This window comes from Argopecten irradians, chromosome 5 (assembly GCF_041381155.1).
Source record: "Argopecten irradians isolate NY chromosome 5, Ai_NY, whole genome shotgun sequence".
In the NCBI taxonomy this organism is placed as follows: Eukaryota; Metazoa; Mollusca; class Bivalvia; order Pectinida; family Pectinidae; genus Argopecten; species Argopecten irradians.
The window spans coordinates 48595773-48616953 of NC_091138.1; the positions used below are offsets into that span (position 1 = coordinate 48595773).

The following is a 21181-nucleotide window of genomic DNA, read 5'->3' on the forward strand; positions in this document are numbered from 1 at the left end:
TATTGCAAAAAGGATAGAGAACTATAAAAGAAAATTGAAAGAAATCCCTTTAGTTCTTTCTGAGAAACAGCAATAACACACATGAATAGTCAAAAGCAAAGACGGATGACTATCGGTCATCTTGTGATTCGATCAGTCCAAAAAGTGATAAGCATGAATAGGCACCAATGGAAACCTACATTTGAAATTTGAAAGAAATCGTTTCAGTACTGTCGAAGAAATGGTGATAACAATCTTCAATTGTCAAAGTCTAAAATGCCTGTTTGTCGACCATCTGATTTTCGTTCACTTCCAACAATCCATATGAACAACTAGTCCTCACGTAGAGCCTATTTAAGAATTTTAAAGAGATCCCTTCAGTACCTTCTGACGCTTGCGTTCGCGTTTGGAACGCCGTATCTGATTGGCTGAATCCATGGCGCAATGATGTCGTTGAAAAAGAGTCATTAAAGATTTTTTTTTTAATTTCACGTTTTCGATTGAATTGCAAGAATTAACTTGAATATAGATTTTAAAGCTTTGGAACTAATTCATGGTTTCTGTATATCATATTTTGATTTCTGTCTTATGACAATATAATATATCTATTAAAGTAAATCCGTAAGTAAAATGTCCCTTCAATAAGCGATATAGGATATAGCTGGTTCGTTCGAAGGTCTATAAACAGATTTGTTTATCTTAAGGAATGGACACTTTTACATAAAGTGTTTAAATGTTGTAAAATCATGTATCAACAATGCGTTACTGTTCCGAAGATTATAACACAGTCGATATAGGCTCTTCGTATGACAATAGAATTGTAATTATTTATTCCCAAGCGTTGATCGGTTTACGATAATGCAAAGAAGCTTCTCCCATGCATTAAGTCCCAGTTAAATAAACCAGATTTATATAGTGAAACAAACGAGAAAATGATTGGAAAATAATTCCCCTACTTTGAAAAAAATGTTTGATAAACTGCACGGCTATCCCTATTCCAATCATTATATATTATCCTCGTAGATACGTGTATAGACCGCTATAATACATAAACCTTTAGCTGCATAAAGACGCATAAAAAGCTTCATCGATTATCAGTAATGTTTTGTACGAAAACACTAAACACAACATTAATCATGTTGGTGAGACACTTCACATTTAAGCTTGTCTAAAACACCCGTCTTACACACAGTATTATTTGTTATAAACAAATGGCTTCTTATTGATATATCTTGTTTCAAAACTGTTCATAGCATCAACAACAAATTGTTGTATTGCACTTTTATATGTTTATTCACTAGAAATTCCATTTGTGGGACGGACGTGAAAAGGTCAAAGTTCACTTGCTCCATCACGTGGGTTTAATCCGGGCATTTATGTTACCTCTCACTCTAATACCTCTCTCGCCGTCACATCTGGGTCATCGAAAGTGATTTTTTTATAAACTCCAATTGATAAGGTTTTTCTGATGTATAAAATTTAAACCGACCCTGTTGTCAATGGTTTTTTGAAGGCATGCAACATTTATCTCTAACGGCTTTGAACTACTACACAAGCCGATTATTGTAGCAACTGAAGCATGTAAGGAAGCAAACGAAATTGTTAAAGCTAAATGCTAGTAATGCGTTGCTCCCTTCAGTTCGCATGTTTCATCAACTACTTTAGATTTATTTCTAGTCCTGGTGCTACTTTTCTTACACCATTGGGATTGTATGAACACAAGTTATGGATTGTGTCTTGGTCAAGATACCTCAGTAAATTGATCCTTGAATAGTCTTTTCCTTTTTCTTTTTTCTTTTTGCTTCCGAAACAACTAATGTTTATTTCATACCCTTGCGCTCGTTCATCATTGTGAATACAAACAAAATAGATTAAACATAAACAGTTAGTTAGTTTTGAAGTACATTTGGTGCTCCGAGTGTATATAGTTGACATACATTGTACTTGTAACATAAACAACATTGTTTATTTGTTCCGACAAACCTATATCCTCGGGAACCCAGGTGATATATACAGAAACGTTAATAAACATTAGTATAAACATCTCATTGGTTACCAAGGATGCGAAATACCGTGAAAGCATACCTTCCCGCGGATTTGACGTTATAACCTTCAGAATAACCTGAGAATATACAAGAGATTAAGTGCCCAAGAACTTGCTCAAAAAACTGTCGGTGTCTTGTTCATTTCAAGTAAAACATTACATCAAAGCTTGACATGTCTTCTTAACATGAATAATTCATCAGATGGTTTTACAAAAAGGGAGGTTTCAGAAAGGTGAGAAGATTCACAGTATGGTATAGCTTAATCATAATGAAATGAACTTCTAGCTACAAAGATTCCTACATGTAGTACCCACGAGGTGGTAGTTGTAGTCAACAGAAGCCGTCGGTCGTAAGACTTGTAAAAAATAAATGCTTCAATATTCTACATAATTGAGAACAGATAAATATAGTTTTGAGTCAACTTCTTCAATTAATCTTCAGTGCATTTGATGTATGGTTTGACGTCAATCTTTAAAGAACTTTAAAAGTTATCAAGATCGTACTTTTCTTTTAGCGACTTTATAAACCTGATTTAAATTGTATTGTTCTGGAAGTGTCTCATATCGGCGAGGTGCTTAAAATATCGTGACCGATTCAAACGTTTATATGATAAGCCGCTTGAAGATTAGACTCATAATGAGTACGTTTACTAACATTGTTCAATTTGAAAGTTGTTTATACACATGTGTAAAGTAGAATATGCTTCTTAATCTTAGAAGACAGGTTGATTGAAAAAATACACACCTTTCCCTCCCTATACCTCCATTCTCCCATTGTTCTCTGTATTGATTTACCTGTACATATCATGCTTGTAAGCACTTTTCGGTACTAGGGGTTCTTTGCTCAATGTTAATACATCAGTTTATCATTATCCATCGTAAGGAGCACAAGGAGTTTTGCCATGACTGTATAGAGATAAAAAATTGATTCTGCGAAATGCTGCATTATGTTTTTAGGGGATATGTACAGTATGAAACAATTGGATTATTATCAAGCTCTGTTCAGCGATTGCAAGAAAAATAAGTAAATGAAAAAAGAAATGTCGGAAATTTTAAATGTAAGTTAATTTTATTTAAAGTTGTATGGTCTATCACTTTCACTCTTTTTGTCATATTGAAAACCGTTTAGGTGTTATACATATTTTTCTCCGTTTGCTTGAGTTTTAAACTTTCTAATTTTACCACTTTTTGTAAAGTTGCAGCACTTGAAGTATTTTTAATTATAAAAGTAAAACATCTTCTTAACGTGTAGACGTGAAAAATAGGCTCGAAAGGTGCCGAATCATTCCTAAATCTTCCGAACATCGTCGCGACAATCTCAAAGTAACACGAGAGCTGTGAAACAAAGAGAAAATGTCAACAATTTTTAATAAACAAAACATGTGGCCGACCTATGTAGACTTGATCAAAAAAGAAAATAATGCTCGCACATTACAATATTTGATACACACAATATTTTACGACAATGCCTAAATTGAATGTTTCAAATACTCAATCTGTGCGCATATCCCAGCATGGTTTGCTCATATTAGACAGAAGAAAAAAAGGTAATCAAACGCATGTGCGCTTATGCTAGTTACCTGGCTCATCACGTACAGGTTGTGTTGAACGTCAGTCACGTGATACGATTTGGAATCCGATAAAACTCGAAGGTACTTAACATGCCGGTGATTGAAGTCGCTTTATTCAAAACCAGGCATACGTGATCCCTAGATTTCGGCTCTCTTAAAGGGCGACATATGCTTTTGGGGAACTAAATCATCAAGTTACATGTCAATGTTTAAATATCAAATGTCTAAGTGACATATCGTTACAGTGAAACTGGCATGCAATATAACTTTAAAATTAATTCCGTCTGTGCTTTCAATTGATAAAATGCATATATATTAATTCCAAGGCATCATCATCTGTTTACTGTTCCTTACAATACGCAGTTGCTTTCATATAATGAATTAATTAAAATGATAATTAATGAAGCTTTTTTATGTAAATTTTTTATAAACGTGATTTTCTCATTGCATTGTATTTTTAAATATATTGTCAGCATTGGTTAGTTGGTCTAATCACTAAAATACGGTGAGTAATGATTATCTCCCCTCTCTTACAGCATTTGTCACCATGGTTGTCTGCATACATGTCCAGCTCCTTTCATGGTCAAGTAATCAAGATTGGTCATGAAAGGGGATTATTGTGGAGTCGACTATAATAGCAAGACATTTATTGGCCACACTTTTCCTTTGTGAGAGGTTGGAAGTATGCGGAAATACTCTTCATGCATCTTTCATAATTCGTGTTCCAAAGGTTTGTGTCACCTATGACCAAAAAAAGTGCTAGCAATTTTAAAGGGACAAGAGATTAACTTCCGATATCTCATGTGCAGTTAAAATTTTATTATAGCGGAAGTACACATACTGTGGGATTAACACCGAAGACAAAAATAACAGTGCGGGTACTTAGTGCGCTCGCACTAAACTCTGAATATTACTTAATTGATAATCTTGATTCACTTTGTGAGACATGATACATTTAATATGTCTCGAAAAATGCAACAGAAATAAAAATAAACAAAAAATAATAAATGAAAAAATAAATAAATAAAAAACATCCATAAACGACCTTCTACATCCTAACGACGGTCAAGTTCTGCTAACGTTGTCCAGTTTTGACCACTGAAATTATGGAAAAGCCCCGTGTAAATTTAGCTCTAAAAATAAATTCTGAAAGCGAGGCTACGTGGGAATGCCGCCACGGGCATTGCCAGCCAGGAGGACGTTTTAGGATTTCTATAATACAAATTAATTTCTTCGCATGCAGAGCGATTTTGATAGGAAGTTTTTTTTTCTATTTCATAAGACACTATACTGGATATCAACACCATTTTTACCGACTTTAGCCTTCCATTGCCCAACTGTTCACTTCATGTATAGTGACAATTGAACTTAATAATTATTTGAAAAGACATTACAAGATGTACTCCATGTATATGTAAGTTACAAAATACAGAGGTAGATAAAGCAAACGTCTAAATAGATTCTTTAACGACTATGTGTATTGCAATGTTCCAAGATCTTTATTTGTACAGTCAGCATTAGTTTATTATGAATACTAACCAGCTCATGCTTATCGTATTCCGAAACGATACACAATATACAGTTTTGCCTAAACTTCGTACAATAAAACCACTGTTGATATCTTCGTGTCCATGTTAGCTTTTTCTGAACATACATTTAGGCTCTTCTAAATCAAAGACTAGACTAGTCCATTATGACATTCTAGGGGTGTATCAGTTGCATGACGCCTCAGTTCTTTGGTGGTATACTGTCCAGTATGGAAAGTAATCGTAATTTCATGTCCTATCCCCAGTGGCTAATTACCATGTATATTGTCTTTGAACCATTTGGCATTGCGGCTACAGATATGCTAAAATTTTCAATTTAATAACACCAATTGTCATGCTGGACACGTCTGCGCATAGCAGTTGTTACAGTGTTCGTCCTGAAAGGCCTACTACCCTATCGAAACAAAAATCAGAAATTTCTTATAAACAATACCAACATCAGAATATATATAAAGATGGCCTAAGATGAGGTTACAGCACCAAATATTTCAGGCGTAATCTATGTCGACAGTGAATATTCGTTTCTCTGTTTTGGTGTCTGGTGCAGCGATAGTCAGCTAATGCGCGGTAATTAGGAAGACAATGGGAAAGATAATACGATCTGCGTTATAAAATTAAACAGTATAAACATTAAACTAATAATTTTTGCGACTCTGTAAAGTTATCTCATTTTACATTCACATTTCAAAAATTGAAAACCCTGTCGGAATGGAAGTTGACCTTATAAACTACTATTGCCATTAAAATCAATGAAATATGACACAAATAAACTAAACTAGACCGAATACTCTTTAAGGTAAGTAAATGTTACTAAAATGATTTACGAAATAAATACATTTAAACAACCACTAACTTCAAAAAATAACTTTCTTAACATATTTCATACCAAACGAAGTAATGATTTTCTTTGTAAGTCGAAAGCTTAAAGATGCCCAGCCGCTGATGAATGGTATTTTTGTCCGCTATCAAAGACAGCAGCAGACGAGAAAGTATTTTCTTCAGTTATAAAAGTAAGTTACTTTACACTGATACCATCACTGATTAGTTTGAGCTTCTAATTTTACTCAAAAATAAAAACAGTAAAAATTATTAATTTGGTTCCGAAAACAATCCGTGGCACTATAATTGCGTATGCACCAAAAAGCAAAATAAAATGCTTCATATAATTTTTGTGTTAATTACACATATATACACAGACGATTAAACACCAATTATTGTTCAAATGATGAGTATCGTTTATGTCTGTTGGCGGTGGAGCATCTGTGAGTTGTTTTAGTTTTTATATTGGGTAACATTGTAACCACTCTTCCTTGACTAAAATGAAAAGGTGTCGTTGTTTTGTTCAAACTGTTTAAACATAATAACAGTCGGAATCGTCTAGGAACAAGAAATGTTTAGTGGGGTTTAGAAAAGTAGGAGAGTCAGGAGGAAAATCTCCGACATACAGACAACATTTACATATGGCAACTGCCAGAAGTGTGTTACGAGCTCGTAAACTGAAATTGGGCGTTCATGGTAAGATGTCCACGAACCGTAATCCATCGTTCCCTTCCACCTCATTTATTTATATGTTACTACAACGAACAATTCCGTTGGGTGACCTACTGTACATTTAACATATCACACAATATAAATTCTTAAAGGTATAACATAAAGCTTTGGAGGTCAGAAGTTATGCAAACTTGTTTGACCTCTAAATAACCTTCAACACTTTCAAATAGACACCTTTGCGCGTGTTCAGATGGTTAAGCTCTTGTTATGGTAATTACTGAAGTACACAATTTAGTTATATAGTCATGGCTATCTCGCAACACTTACTAAGAGCACGCTAGGGATTACTTAGTAGCCTAAGTGAATAACAGTAATTCATACAGGAAAGTAAGTCAGAAGAGTAACGATGTTTAAACTGAGTTAGAATGTTAATGATGGAACAATGATTGTTCCGCCCTATCTCAATCACTCGTACTAATTGTTAATTTCACAGAAGCCAAATCCATTGACAATACCTGTCTTTTTGTAGAAGGCTTTAAACCTTAAACTTAAAACACAGTTGCAATGTCATCAAATGTTTTGATCGTACAATATTCAACAGAAATCACAGATCCCACCTGTCACTGCCCACTATTTTACATTTGACAGTATATTATTTACCTGCAACTGTCCAAAATAAATTTGAACTTTTTAAAAGATGCTCCATCGCCGACAGACCATAAATAATATTCATCACTTGAACAATAATTGGCGTTTAATCGTGTATATTTTTGTCTAATTATCACAAAAAATAATGTAAAATAAATCATTTTGCCTTTGGTGCATGCGCAATCAGTACTTCATTTCATATAGGATATAGTGCCACGGAAATTTTTCGGGATGCAATTAATAATTTTTTTGTAATTTAAATTTAAAGTAAAATTAGAACCTCTAACTTTTCAATGGAAGTAATGGTGTAAAGTGAGTAACTTTTGTAACTGAAGAAAAATACTAAATCCTGTTTTTGATCGTGAAAAAATAATATTTGTCAGCGGTGGAGCATCTTTAAATTTATATATATAAACGACGAGTAATGAAAACAGCAAATCAACATCTATGTTTTTGTAAAAAAAAATATGCCGATGCGCTTCAGACAGTTTAATGTTTCACTTAAAAACAGTTTTCGGCTCTCTTATTCCTTGCCAGATGTCGTTTACAAGACAATGTAGCACAATGGATTTATTTCTTGAACTCTGCAATTAATCCACAAAGAAAAACACAGATATCGACCAAAACAAGAAATACCCCCTGAACTTAAACAGGAAATGTGTCTCTTTGAGCATGATTTTTTCTAAGCTGGGAAGAATGTCTCTTTTAATGAATAAATGAAGAGAACATGTCGTCTTCCAAAGCCAAAACAATTGTCGTCTTTTTTCACCAGGAGATTGCAGTCTTCCTCAGAATGAAATTTACAACATACCAATACATGTATGTACATGTACACAAAATGTCCAACTACATGTACTGTGATGTGTAAACAATTTATTTCAGCATCCAAAATAGTTCAGGTACAAATTGTGGACTCATAAAACTAAAGGTATAACATAATAAATACCTCAGAACTGTATTAGATATCACATTTGGCATAACGCAGAGAAAAATTTACGGCATACTTCGACTTCGCACAGTTTTCTTCAATTCCGAATGTGATACTTAGATAATGAATGTCATTTAACCATATATGAAAACAGATGTTTTGAAGTTGATTTATAGCTATATGTTATACATAGATTAAGCTATATAGCTCAGGTGATCTTCAGTTGATTCAAACTTGTACAAGAGACACAATGCTTTGATAGAATGTGCTTTTGTTGGGGTGAAACTTTTAAAGGAGAACTAAAATGGTTCGCTTCTACAGCAGCGCCCTCTAGGGGATGACTCTGGCACACTACATAAAACCTGACATCGTTTACACTGCAATAACGTTCAATTACTCGGCTCTATAAGAGTGATAGAACCGGGAGAAACGGATGGAGGCAGCTTCCAAACTCGACACCAATACTGGTGAGGCAAGATCGCACAAAATCTTGGGTGTCGGTAAACAAGATAGCATCTATGAGATCAAACGATGGAAAGGCCGATCCTAATTTTGCTGCTGGCAGCCTTTGCCTGGCATCCATTGTCTTTGAAAAAGGTGCTATCCTTATATCTTTATTCTAATTTCATCATATTTACAGCGCCATGCCAAACTGAGAAATTGGAAGGGTTCTGTAAACTTTTAACATAGAAGGCGATGCACCTAGACGAGTACAAATAGGTTTAAAGAAAAAAGAAACTTTTGAAATTCTAATTTTATCTCTGCCTGGTTCTCTAGTTTAGATTTTTGTTGAAAAGGACAACGTATGAATATTTTCTAGAATTGGTCAATGCATTACAAGTGTAGTGAAGGAGGTGACAAAAAGCATAATCCGTGTACAATATATGTCATTGGAGATAATCAAAAGCCATTTAGCCCATGATCAACATTTCGCAATAATATTTCAGAGAATAGTCTGCTTTAAAGATGCTTCAGCGCTGACAAATGACTTTTTTCGCTATAAAAAGTAGGAGCAAACGATTTTGTATTTTCCTTCTACCTACTTAACACCAGTTAAGAAAAGTTTGAGCTTCTATTTTTAGTTCAAGACAAAGTATAAAAAATAATTAATTGCATCTCGAAAAAAATCCGTGGTACTAAGTCCTATATGGAATGAAGTATTGATTGCGCATACAACAAAAGCAAAATAAATTATTTTATAATATCTTTTTGTTAATTAGACAGATATATATACACAATTAAACAATTAATATCGTTTATGCTCTGTCGGCGATGAAGCACCTTTAAAGATGCTTCACCGACATACAGCATAAACAATAATCGTAGTTTTGACAGCATTTGAATCAGATGTTTAATCATGTATATATGTCTTGTTAACGCAAGAATACATATAAAATAATTTGTTTTACTTTTTTGCGTAATCGGTACCTCATTCTATAATAAGTATAGTGTCGTGGATTTTTCGGGATGAAATTAATCATTTCAAATACTTTTATTCTGAAATAAAATAAGAAGCTAAAATCATTGAACTTTTGTTACTAAGGAAATATTAATTCGTCTCCTCTGCTGTTTTTAATGCATTATAAAAAATTACCATTTTGTCGGCGGTGTTTCACCTTCAAGTTTAATGTAGGTAATATTTTACTATCAATTCCTATAATTTTCGACAAATAGGATATTGCGTGTTGTCATATGATTTGAAACAGTGCTATTACCGTATGTGTTTCGTAGCTATTTGATGACGACATAATGTCATGAAAGAAAGTAATGATAAGATATAAAAAGATATAAATTTGTTTTTATCTAAAGACTTGTTTGCATGATGAATTCGGCATAAAGAGAAGTTACTACATTGGTACCAACAGGGATAATGAATTGTGATGCAAAATGTTTTATCATTTCTGTCAATAAGATTTATCTTCAGAAAAAAAAACAATATTTTGTGGATGAGATCATTCCTCAGTATTACAGAGTATATCCAATACAAACTATATATATATAGTAATATAATTCAGTAAATATATATCAAAATAGAAAGATGTGAAAATTCGGGAGAAAATGTTCAATGTGCCTATATCTACCGAACTGCTCATATAAATGCGTTCAAATTAAGCTGTATCATTTATTATTGTACAAGTGAATGGTATGAATTAATCATCAACAGGAGGTCAAAATGGACTGTATCGCATAGTTTACTAAGTAATACTCGTGTAAACTCTTACAATAGGAAATATCAAACTGACCCCTTTTGACCCCGCCCCACCATTTGTACAATTTTGAATCCCTACCCTATAACGATGCTACCATTGCAATATGAGTGCTATTGAATGCTTAGTTTTAGAGAAGAAGTCGTTTAAATGGAAATAGTCAGATTGGCGTTAGCGTCTATGAATTTACTATGGAATACATAATTTAGCCAGCGGTCTTTTTTTCTCTCCAATAAATGAATAGATTATATGAAAGTATGAAATAGCCATTAATGTGGTATATAAGAAATTAAAAAAAAATAACGACTGACTAGTGAGCTCTTTCGCCCCATTCAAGGGAGCTCTTCAGACTGTTTATAATAATAATTACTCATGGTTTTGTCATGATAATTATCTATTCTGTAAATAGGACAAGATTGTATCAATAATAATGAGAAATCTTGAAATAATAATCAGCTGAAACACTCAAACGTCATTTTAATATACCCTTTGAGGTCAACTACAACCAAATAATCTTCGGAAGGAAGCAACATGCAAATATATAGGCGACATTTAACAACGCTTATCCTTAAAGGGTTTGATTGATTGTTTTAAAAGCTAATGTCATTTCAGGATATGCTAGGATAATGTGGTGGAGAAAACCCGGAGTACTGAGAGAAAAACACCTTTGCAGATCAATAATACGAAAAACGTTCAGTTTAAATAGCATTTGTTGAAAGTGGCAACAGCAAACAAATGTTGGTGAGCAAGCAAGAGTCAGACAACGAACAAACAGACAAACATTTTTTGGACTGAAAAAGTCATACAACCTTCGTATGATAGTCGGCGAATATTTAACGCTTAAAAGAAAAGTCAGATTGATGAACCTTTAGAGGAAACAGTCGAATTTCGGATGATTAGGGATAGTGAAATATAAAAGAAATGCTTCGATACCTCTTTAACAGTACAACTACTGACCTTTCTGCGCTTTGAAGTAAACAAGTTTTATAGATATCCTCCACCGAATGACTGTAGTAATTGAACATAAAAATATCCCTAGACTACGTTCAGAGAAGGAGTGTGTCAGTACTTAAACTACTCCCAGTAAGACATTGTGCACTTTGCCAAGCTTAAAAATTTTTAAAAAGAAAAGAAAATGGCGTCATAACCAGCACGTGAACGAGCTTCTCGGATAAGACTAGACGAATGATTAAATTTGCTACACTATGGCACCACATATTGATCTTAATGACATAAGGGGTGTGATATGACCCGGCGTAGGGGCGTATGGGTATGCGGAGGGACCGGCAGGGGAGGGGCCAAAGATGGTAAGTTAACCTTGTCAACGAAATCTGATTGGACAGGCTCAATTAGCGTTGAGCAAAGATGGCTGAAGAAGGCAGATATACCACTCTCAGGGGAGGTAACCGCAGGACCCAAGACCGAACGGTCTATACATTATTCAATTTCTTTCGACAGCAGGCATAAATCTTCATGGAGTTTCGCTATCCCATGAGCATTATAAAAACGTCGTATGGTTGCTCAGGGTTTTAAGCACAAGTCGTATTACTGGACAGACGGCATTAACAAACGCCGTCCGCACTGACAGTTCAGTTCGTGCGGAAAAGATTGGTAGTGCGATTGTACCGACAAAGTTTGTCTAAACTTATTACTAGATAAACTGGTAACTACAAAGTTGATCAGAACGGATACTGAATTATCGCCGATATCAAAATAGAATTGTTCTGTGTGACCCGATTTACTGACGTCTTTAATGATTAGTTGTTGTTTTGCCCATTCTCCCATTAAATAAGTTTGTTCTTGACTATATGATTAAGCATTGGTATCAATGTTTTCTAAAATAAAGAAAAATGAATGGGAATAATTCACGTACCACGTGATAAACGAAAACTTTTGTGCGGGACTAATGTATCTATTGGTGATGGGATGCCGTTGTACAATGACGTCCCGCGCTAACGTCGCTTCAGCGGAAAGATAACAAAGAGTGACGTTCCGTCACTATTGGAGATACTAGTACCGCAGAAACGTTATTTGGTATCACGTGGAACGTGAATAATTTCCATTATTAAAGAAATAAAATATAAGATAAATTGAACAGTCACTTTAATTAATTACTATCCGACAACAATTTACTTTAAATACGTTTTTTATATAAAAAAAAGACATTCATTTTGCTGTAAACAGCACGTTTTCCTTTAAATAGTTTGTCAGTACAGATAATATTGATTCCGGGCGACATTTATGTTCTTTTTATTCTTCCCTTCATTTATTGCCCGAACCTTCCCTCGATTCTTGGCATCCGTCAAGCATATGCTTGTTGAAATTTGACCTATATGGAAGCTATGCTTGGTCCCATGGGTTGCACAAATGACCCTTTGTGAGCGATAGGAATGGTCACCCAAAATCTGCATTTCTGTCAGACTTAATAACGAGGGTAATGCGGTAAGCAATACTCCCCTGACAGAGATATGGACTGATCAGTGTAACTAATTAGGTAATTTGTAGTCATCATTGCGACAAATAACTTGTTCGGAGACTTGCACCACGTGGTTGATTTGGAATGTAGTAAAACGTTTAGCCGACTCGATGTCTAGTACCACGCGGTGGTCAATAATTGGCCCAGAGACTTGAACCTCGTGGTGCCCTTAGAATGTTAAAGCTGGCTGACATAATGTCTGGTACCAAGTAGTGAAATGGAGAAATGGTCAAACAGGTTAGTGTATTGCGATGTTATACAACGGGTATACTAGACTATCGGTTTTGGTGGAGTACTATTAGATTCTTTCATATGTGGATATGAAGGGTAAGAATATTCTATCCGAAGGTCACAAAATATAGCATACTCGAGGCTTACTGAGGATTTTGGGACATTTTGTAATATTCAAGGTAGAATATTCCCATCCTACATACCTAGATATGAAAAGAGTGATTTTCGCTCTTACCTCGAAGATTTGATAGCAATTTCACAATTATAACACCTGCCATTTTGAGAAATAAGTTCGAGCCATTTTGAGAAATAAGTTCGAAGGAAACTGCGACTTTAAATCTTCTGTCCATACATGAAAATCGCGTAATATTTCAAATGCAAATCCCGTTCTTTTTCTTTTTTATAGTAAAACTAAGCTAGTTTCTGAAAATGGTGTTAAAATTCACTGAGAAAATAAAATTGTTTATGTAGTGAGGTCTCGATGTTGTATTACATGGGTAGCCATGTAATACAACTTCAGGCATCTTTCTGTTCTAATCAAGATTGACTTCATTTTGTCTTCACATTCCATCATTTACAGAGCAGACATAATGAATCAGGACAGATTACAACCAGGTGCATCGGAACAGTAAGCGTTCTCTTCCTAATATCTTGTTAATCTAGTTCAAAAAAAGAGTTTCATTGCCAAATGCACATCAAAAGCCATACAATGTAAATGAAGAATAGATCTGATAAATGGATGTATAGCTATGAAGGATTCATAATATAAATTTTCTAAAACCCGGTACACAGGCAATATTTTCCACATGAATTTCACTGATGTACTCTTGTTTATCTACGTTAAACCTCTTCTAGTGATTGGTGATTTATGCAACACCCAAGTACTCTTCGCTCCGTTAAGTCTTGGACATAATTCGAGCGGTTTGTAACCGGACTCCAAAGTAAGCGATTTGTATTTACACACCAACTTCCGGTGATGGCTCTAGAGTACCCGGATTGACTTAAATTGGAGCACTAGACACATAAAACGATACGTACCTGACAGAAGATCCGGGGACGGCGCTGCCGTTCTCTACGAGGATGTTTGATGACTGGTGCTCAGAGACGATTTGCTCGTACGAGGAGGATTTCCGGCGCTTTCTGTAACAGCGTCTCCACGTAATGTACATGATAAGGGAGAGGACGAAGGCACTGCACACGGCCCCAACAATCACGACTGTCAGCGGCACTGAAAGGATAAAATAAGGATGATAATACAACTGTAATAATAAACTTTCTTTCATACCTACACATGTAATACTGGCTGGTCTAGGGCAATATACTCGTGTCGCCTGAGGCTGTATTGCATGGCTACCCATGCAATAAAGCCTCGTGACGTCACGGCGTCAACAAAATATCTATTTCCTCGGTAAAATTTGATCAATTTTTTCACAAATATGACTGGTTTTACTATAAAAGATGGAACCAACGGAATTTGTGTTGAAAATATCACGTGATTTTTTATGTATGGAAAATTGACTTCCAGTCTTGGATTTCTTCGAATTTATTTCAAAATGTCGGGGTATTATAGCTCTAAAAATGCAATAAAACATCAAGGTATGAAAGAAAAATACTCTTTCATATGTGGATATGAAGGATAGGGATATTCTATCCTCGGGATCACAAAATGTTGAAAAACACTCGGCAAGCCTCGGGTTTTACTGCATTTTGTGACCTTCGGGTAGAATATCCCTATCCTTCATATCCACATATGAAAGAGTCTTTATTATCATTTTATTATTATCCGAGGATATAGATCTGTTCAGCAAAGCTAACCTTCCACAGGGTCCTCTGTAAGTAAAAGATGATTGGTAAAAGTTGGTGTAGCTACTGTTCAGAAATCTATTTACTGTCCATACCTTATTAGCTTGAATCAATATCACCAAAAGTACATGTACATAACATGATAAGCACTGTTTTAGCTATTAAGACAAAATTCTTACAATTATATATAGTTGTTGATATAACACAACAACTGATATTTACAATAACAATACATAGTTGTTCTAATACAACAATTCATATCAAAGATAAGATAATATAATTGGTCGTTCAGTACAATTACAATAAAATTATCACAGGAGCAACAATATATAAACATGTCTAACCCAATTCGTTTTTCAGTAAGAGACTAACAGTCTAACAGTCTAATTTACATAAATGCTAATAAAGCAAAAAAAATGCAATAGGCTGAAACACTTTCACACAAGCAAAGAAAATTTCACATACTGCATAACATGACTTATTGGATGTGTAGAAATGTGCGTTGTTTTGTGGTTGCTATGGAAAGGACGAATATCAAATCACCGAAATGCGCTTTAGACATCAACTGAGAAAAGCTGTTATAGAGTAAAGAGATCTTCCAATTCACTTATAGCATTAACGGGAAAAGATGATATTGCAAATTCAACTTTTTTTTATATTAATACAACAAATTATCAACTAACAATTCATATGAGTAATGTTATACCAGATATGATTTTATAAACAATAAAAGTACTTACTTTGTAGATTCCGGTTGCATAGGTTAAAACACATTGTGTTTATAACATTATTTTGTCTTTTTCCTTTGATTTATAACTGATACCATCAAAATTTAGTGTATTCAAGACCAACGGACATGGGGACAGAAAGAAACGTAATTAAGTAACTGATAATTAGTTTTAACACCGTTAGCCATCCGCCACACCATGTAACTGGGTCATGCTAATTAATAATGTTACACAATACGGTTAGTGCTATAAGGTTGGAGAAGGAATGAGGGTTAATTTTCCAGAGGGAGATTGTTTCAATACACCAGCTTCATTTGTTTCAAATTAATTTAAGAATCACTTAATGTTGAAATGTTTTAACCTAAATGTTACCATAAAATTGATATAAATGAACACATAATTAGCCATGACATCATTTTGAATAAGGTGTAAGCTGTTCATCGTGAAATCATGTGAGACTTTGTGCAAATACAATTTTAAGGTTTTAAAATGAGATACTACGGTGGAAAATATTAGATCTGTAAATATTCATTGTGTGAGTGTAGTGTTAATAGAAAAGAATAAACAAATCCACATAACCAGAGCCGAACTCTAAAATATCAGGAATAACGAAATCAAGGAAATGGCATTAACATGCATATAAGAAATGATTTGAATTAATCAAAGGAGACCAAGAGATAGAGGCGTCTTAATGATAACAGACCGAAACCAGGTCGACAAGGTAGGTAGAGAATGCTTTTAAATTTAAAACGTTTTTAAAAGTTAAAAAAAAACATTAAGAAAACTGATTAAGCACACGATATATGCACTTCAACTCTAAACCTCCTTTAAACATTGTATGATTATGATATAATCCTCAATCTTATTTAGTATCATGGCTGTTTTACCCAAAAATATTAAGTCCATATGAAGAAGTAGTTGGTTGACTGATTGGGTATACAGTACTATTATAAGATAATGTCTTACAAAGACGACATTCACTTGTATGCGTAGTTCAGAGCTATATTGCACGATACAACTTTGGAGCTTGCGATACCATCAAAAAAGCAATTAACCAATCCGAATTTCTCGTATGAAACATTGACTTCGGATGTGACACAAAATCATCCATTTTGAAAATTATTTTCATAACAAGCGGTTTTCACAGAGGACCCCTCAAAAAGAGTCAGTTATTCGATGCTATGTGTTTCCGTCTGGAAGGTGTAAAGGTTTCATTCAATTTCTTGAAATACGAAGTTCAACATATTTTTTCTATTTTTTTATGCGCACTTAAGGCGTAATTAGGTTTTCCGTCGCAGAAAATGTTTTTTTTCTTACATATTTACACCTATTACATTCGAGATCCCGTTATACATCTGAGGAGTTCCGAGCAATTAACAACACGGTATATATAGATATAAACTGATACACGTTCGCATTATAAACATCTTTATTTTTATGATCAAATCGTAACCACGGCATCACGACTTTCATAGTTGTTTGCTATATATTGCGCACATCCTCTTTTGCTGGTGTAACCAATTTGATCAGAATTGAGACCAATGACAAGACAAGCGTGATAGAAAAATTAGCTAGAATATTATTTATCATACTTTTTGCATCCCTACGCCATAACAGGTGTTATTCTATTTTAAACGTGAGAAAGTTTCAAATATAGGCACATGACTGAAGTTGATTCCAATTGTTTTAAATCCGTGCACTCGATTAACATTCTGAGTCTTCTCAGCCGGAGTCAGAAAAATTAAATGTCAGAGAACCAGAGAAGATTTTCCCCCATACCCGACAGGGTTATTCTGCGGCTGCTAGACAAAAGATAACTCTGTCTTTTCACACGCGCTTGACAAAGACGTCATCGACTCATGCGGAGATCAACACTTTAAAAATAATTCCCGACCTGATTTTTTAGATATGGGGGTAAAATAATCTTACATGGGTGGATAGGGATATCTCGAACCTCCTGAAGCAAGCCTTGGGTTGACCAGCCAAAATCTTTTACTCGGGTTGAGATATCCCTGTTCACTTGTCATTAATTGCAAACAATATTTATTGAAACAATAGCAAATCGCATTTATTTAGTCAGAATTAACACAGTATATGACAAAATGCCAAACTTAATTGTCAACTACAAAACGTATATACATTAGCTTGGCATTTTATGAACATAAATTTCACAATAGCACTAATGTTTTGGGGAAAATACAATATGTATATCAATATTTTATTCGGGAGATAAATAGTTTTATAGGTATTTTAGTTTTTAAATATTGTTTCGATCTGGTTTAGTATTTCCTTTCCCTTTAAAAACCAATGCTTCCCTATCATATCAAGACTATTTCGATTTTGTCATTCAACTCTGATTTTTTTCTTTTTGTTTAAATGAAAAGAAACAATCTGTTGACATAGACGTTCAGACGATTCAAATATTTGACATCGTCTCCTCATATTGTCTCACGACGGGCCAATAACAGTAAGTGCCAATTACAATGAACCTGCTATGCAGGTTAAAGAGCTGTTGCACTTACCTAATCAAGAGAAGCCTCAAATTCCATATAAAAATAGATTAGGATAATGTACTTCGTTAAAAAAAACCATTATAGGTTCAGAGAAATGTTCTTCATCCAATGTGCATTTTTGAGTTTATAGACATTTGGTGTGAGATGTCATTCATTTCACCACGGAATGCGTTAATATTGTTGCACGTAGAGCGACAAACCTCACGCCGCCTCGTCATCGCCGTTGTCACGACATTCTAATCACTGCATTCTGTAAACGTTGGAATTTACGAGAGATGGAAAAATAACAGAAAGACTTTTTACCGTAAAAATTGTCCATACGAGTAGAATTGTGTGATTATATGAAGCTACGTTGCAGGTGTATATATTTACATTCTGAGTGTTTCGTCACTATATGAATCAAATAACTGAAGAAAATATACATTTGCCTATGAAAACACTATGAATACAACGAATCTCGTGCATCGATCAGCTGATTTCAAACAATACGCCAGTTTCATATCAATAAAAATAGTTCCCCGCAATATCTTAATGGATAATCTGTAATGTGTTGTTTCTTGATGTAGAATCAACGAAGGTTTACTGTAATAAGTCAATCAAATCTTATCTTCAGTATATTTTTTGTTTATCGTTTGTCATTTGCAAAAATAGGTCGACCGGAAGGCGGAAGCTTGAAAACACGACGTTGTGGAGCGACTTTGTCATCCAGCTGTTTCAATAATCTCGTTTCTGGTCGTAAGAGTGTCATAATTTCAAATATAATTCAATAACCTTTCAATAATTTTTATTTTAATAAATTATTCTAATGTAAATACAGGGATTGAATTATTTTTCTAATTTTCATAGCGGCTATGAATAGCAGAAGCTATCTACATATCCCGTGGAGCGCGTTAAGAACCTGCCTCACAGGGCCTTCAGAAACCTCGGTCAAAGGACAGAAACAAGAGGTAACCTCACAGGGCCTTCAGAAATCTCGAACAATGAGCCTGCCTCACATGCCGTTCATAAATCTCGGACAATGAGCCTGCTTCACATGACGTTCAAAAACCTCGAACAATGGATAGAATCAAGAGTCTGCCTCACATGACCTTCAGAAACCTCGGACAATGAACAGAACAAAAAGCCTGCGTCGCATGACCTTCAGAAACCCCGATCAATGGATAGAATCAAGAGGCTACATCACATGACCTTCAGAAACCTCGGAAAATGGACAGAACCAAGAGCCTGCCTCATATGACCTTCATAAACTCGGACACTGGACAGAACCAAGAGCCTGCCTCACATGACCTTCAGAAACCTCGGACAATGAATAGAATCAAGAAGCTGTCTCAACTGACCTTCAGAAACCTCGGACAATGAATGGAATCAAGAGTCTGTCTCACATGACCTTCAGAAACCTCGAACAATGAATAGAATCAAGAGGCTGTCTCACGTGACCTTCAGAAACCTCGGATAATGAGCCTGCCTCACATGACCTTCAGAAACCTCGGACAATAAGCTTGCCTCACATGACCTTCAGAAACCTCGGACAATGGATAGAATCAACAGCCTGCCTTACATGACCTTCAGAAACATCGGACAATGGACAAAACAAGGATCTGCCTCATAGGGACGAACTTTAAATTCCGGCAGAACAAAAAGGAGATGTTAATTAAAGGAAATGAAAAGAAAATGTAAGATTCCAAATTTAGTCGTTTTTACTTGTGGGGCAGCGAGTACCATTTGACGGCCCTACTTGTACATGAAGTTTTGTCCATGGAAGCAGCCTTTCTTTGGCATGACGCTCAAGAAGCGAAATGGAAATAATTTATCTTAATTTTCATATTCAAGGCCCATTTAAACATGATAATACATTTCTAGTTGTCAGAAGCAGTGTCAGAGGGCTGACATCACCGCACTAACATATCACATTATAACAAGATTTCATCTAACGTTGCCGTTTAACAGCATCAGTTTCCCAAACAACATCTGAAACAGGGACTATCAAATTGACCATTTTTGAATTAAAAGCCATTTTTCATTTTGTCAGAAATAACTAAATTAAACAGTCCACCATAGAAGAGTGCCAGAAAGAATGTATCACAAAACAGCTAAGACAATTAAATAAAGTGATGGAATCGTTTTGTGATTTTCTAGGTGGTGGAAATCGACAAGAGAATGGGACTAGTAATGAACTGCTTCAGATTACATTTCCCATTAGAGATTGTTAGTGCCATCATTGCGAACGGTTGTTTGTTCCTGGGGCAGCAGTGTACACAACACAACAATGCTTGCAGCTATGGACGGACTCTTGTTCTCGTCTTCTCATTACAGCGCGCGTCACCATCAGGGTCAAGTTACATGTCAACGCTGGGAATGTCCGGATCATTTCCGTGGTAAGGGTAAGGTGATTAAAACCGAGGTGAGTCGGTATAGAATGGGAAAGAAGGTTAATGTATAATAGTTCAATTTAATAACAAGAGGCCCAGAGGGCATGTACAGTGTATCGCTCATCTGGATTATTAAATAATTGTCGTAAAATAGATCCATTTTGCCCCGTCGTTCATTGTATAGGAAGGTCAGCCCCACATTTTGTATTATTTAGAATGTCCCACTGAATAAGGATGCTACCAATGCAATATGAGTGCTATTCAATACTTAGTTTCGGAGAAGTCTTTATATGGAAATAGTCAAATTGACCCTGCCCCTCAGGCCTCATTTATACTATATTTACTCCATATTCGATATGGATGCCCTCAACTCAATATGAGTGATATCAAATGCTTAACTGATTATAAGAGATGTGGTTTATCTATCCATTTACGCTTTTTATAGTTTTGTAATTTCTATCCACTACGAGTCTCCTTGTGCGAAATGAGTGAGAATTAGAAATTTACCTCCAGAAGTACAGTTCAACTTCGCTAGCCAAGGGTATTAGGACCGATTCTCTTCCTACTACCCATGGCATATCTCACTTCAGAACGGGTGGTCCCGCACTGCGCCACCTGCCGGATCACCGCGGTTGCGCCTCTTCCA

At 35.2% G+C, this 21181-nt stretch overlaps 2 protein-coding genes across 3 annotated transcripts in view; one reads left to right on the top strand and one right to left on the bottom strand.

Moving 5' to 3' along the window:
• LOC138324110 (synaptotagmin-15-like) overlaps window positions 1–21181 on the bottom strand; it is a 155585-nt gene that overhangs the window by 72654 nt on the left and 61750 nt on the right. For both annotated transcript variants that reach the window (XM_069269180.1, XM_069269181.1), the window contains exon 2: window positions 14161–14350. In XM_069269180.1, the coding sequence (XP_069125281.1) occupies window positions 14161–14350 (190 nt within the window). The remainder of the gene's footprint in view (window positions 1–14160; window positions 14351–21181) is intronic.
• Window positions 14442–21181, top strand: part of LOC138324112 (kinetochore protein Nuf2-B-like) — a 237268-nt gene continuing 230528 nt past the window's right edge. The window contains exon 1 of the mRNA XM_069269185.1: window positions 14442–14530. The gene's annotated coding sequence lies outside the window, so the exon portion shown is untranslated. The remainder of the gene's footprint in view (window positions 14531–21181) is intronic.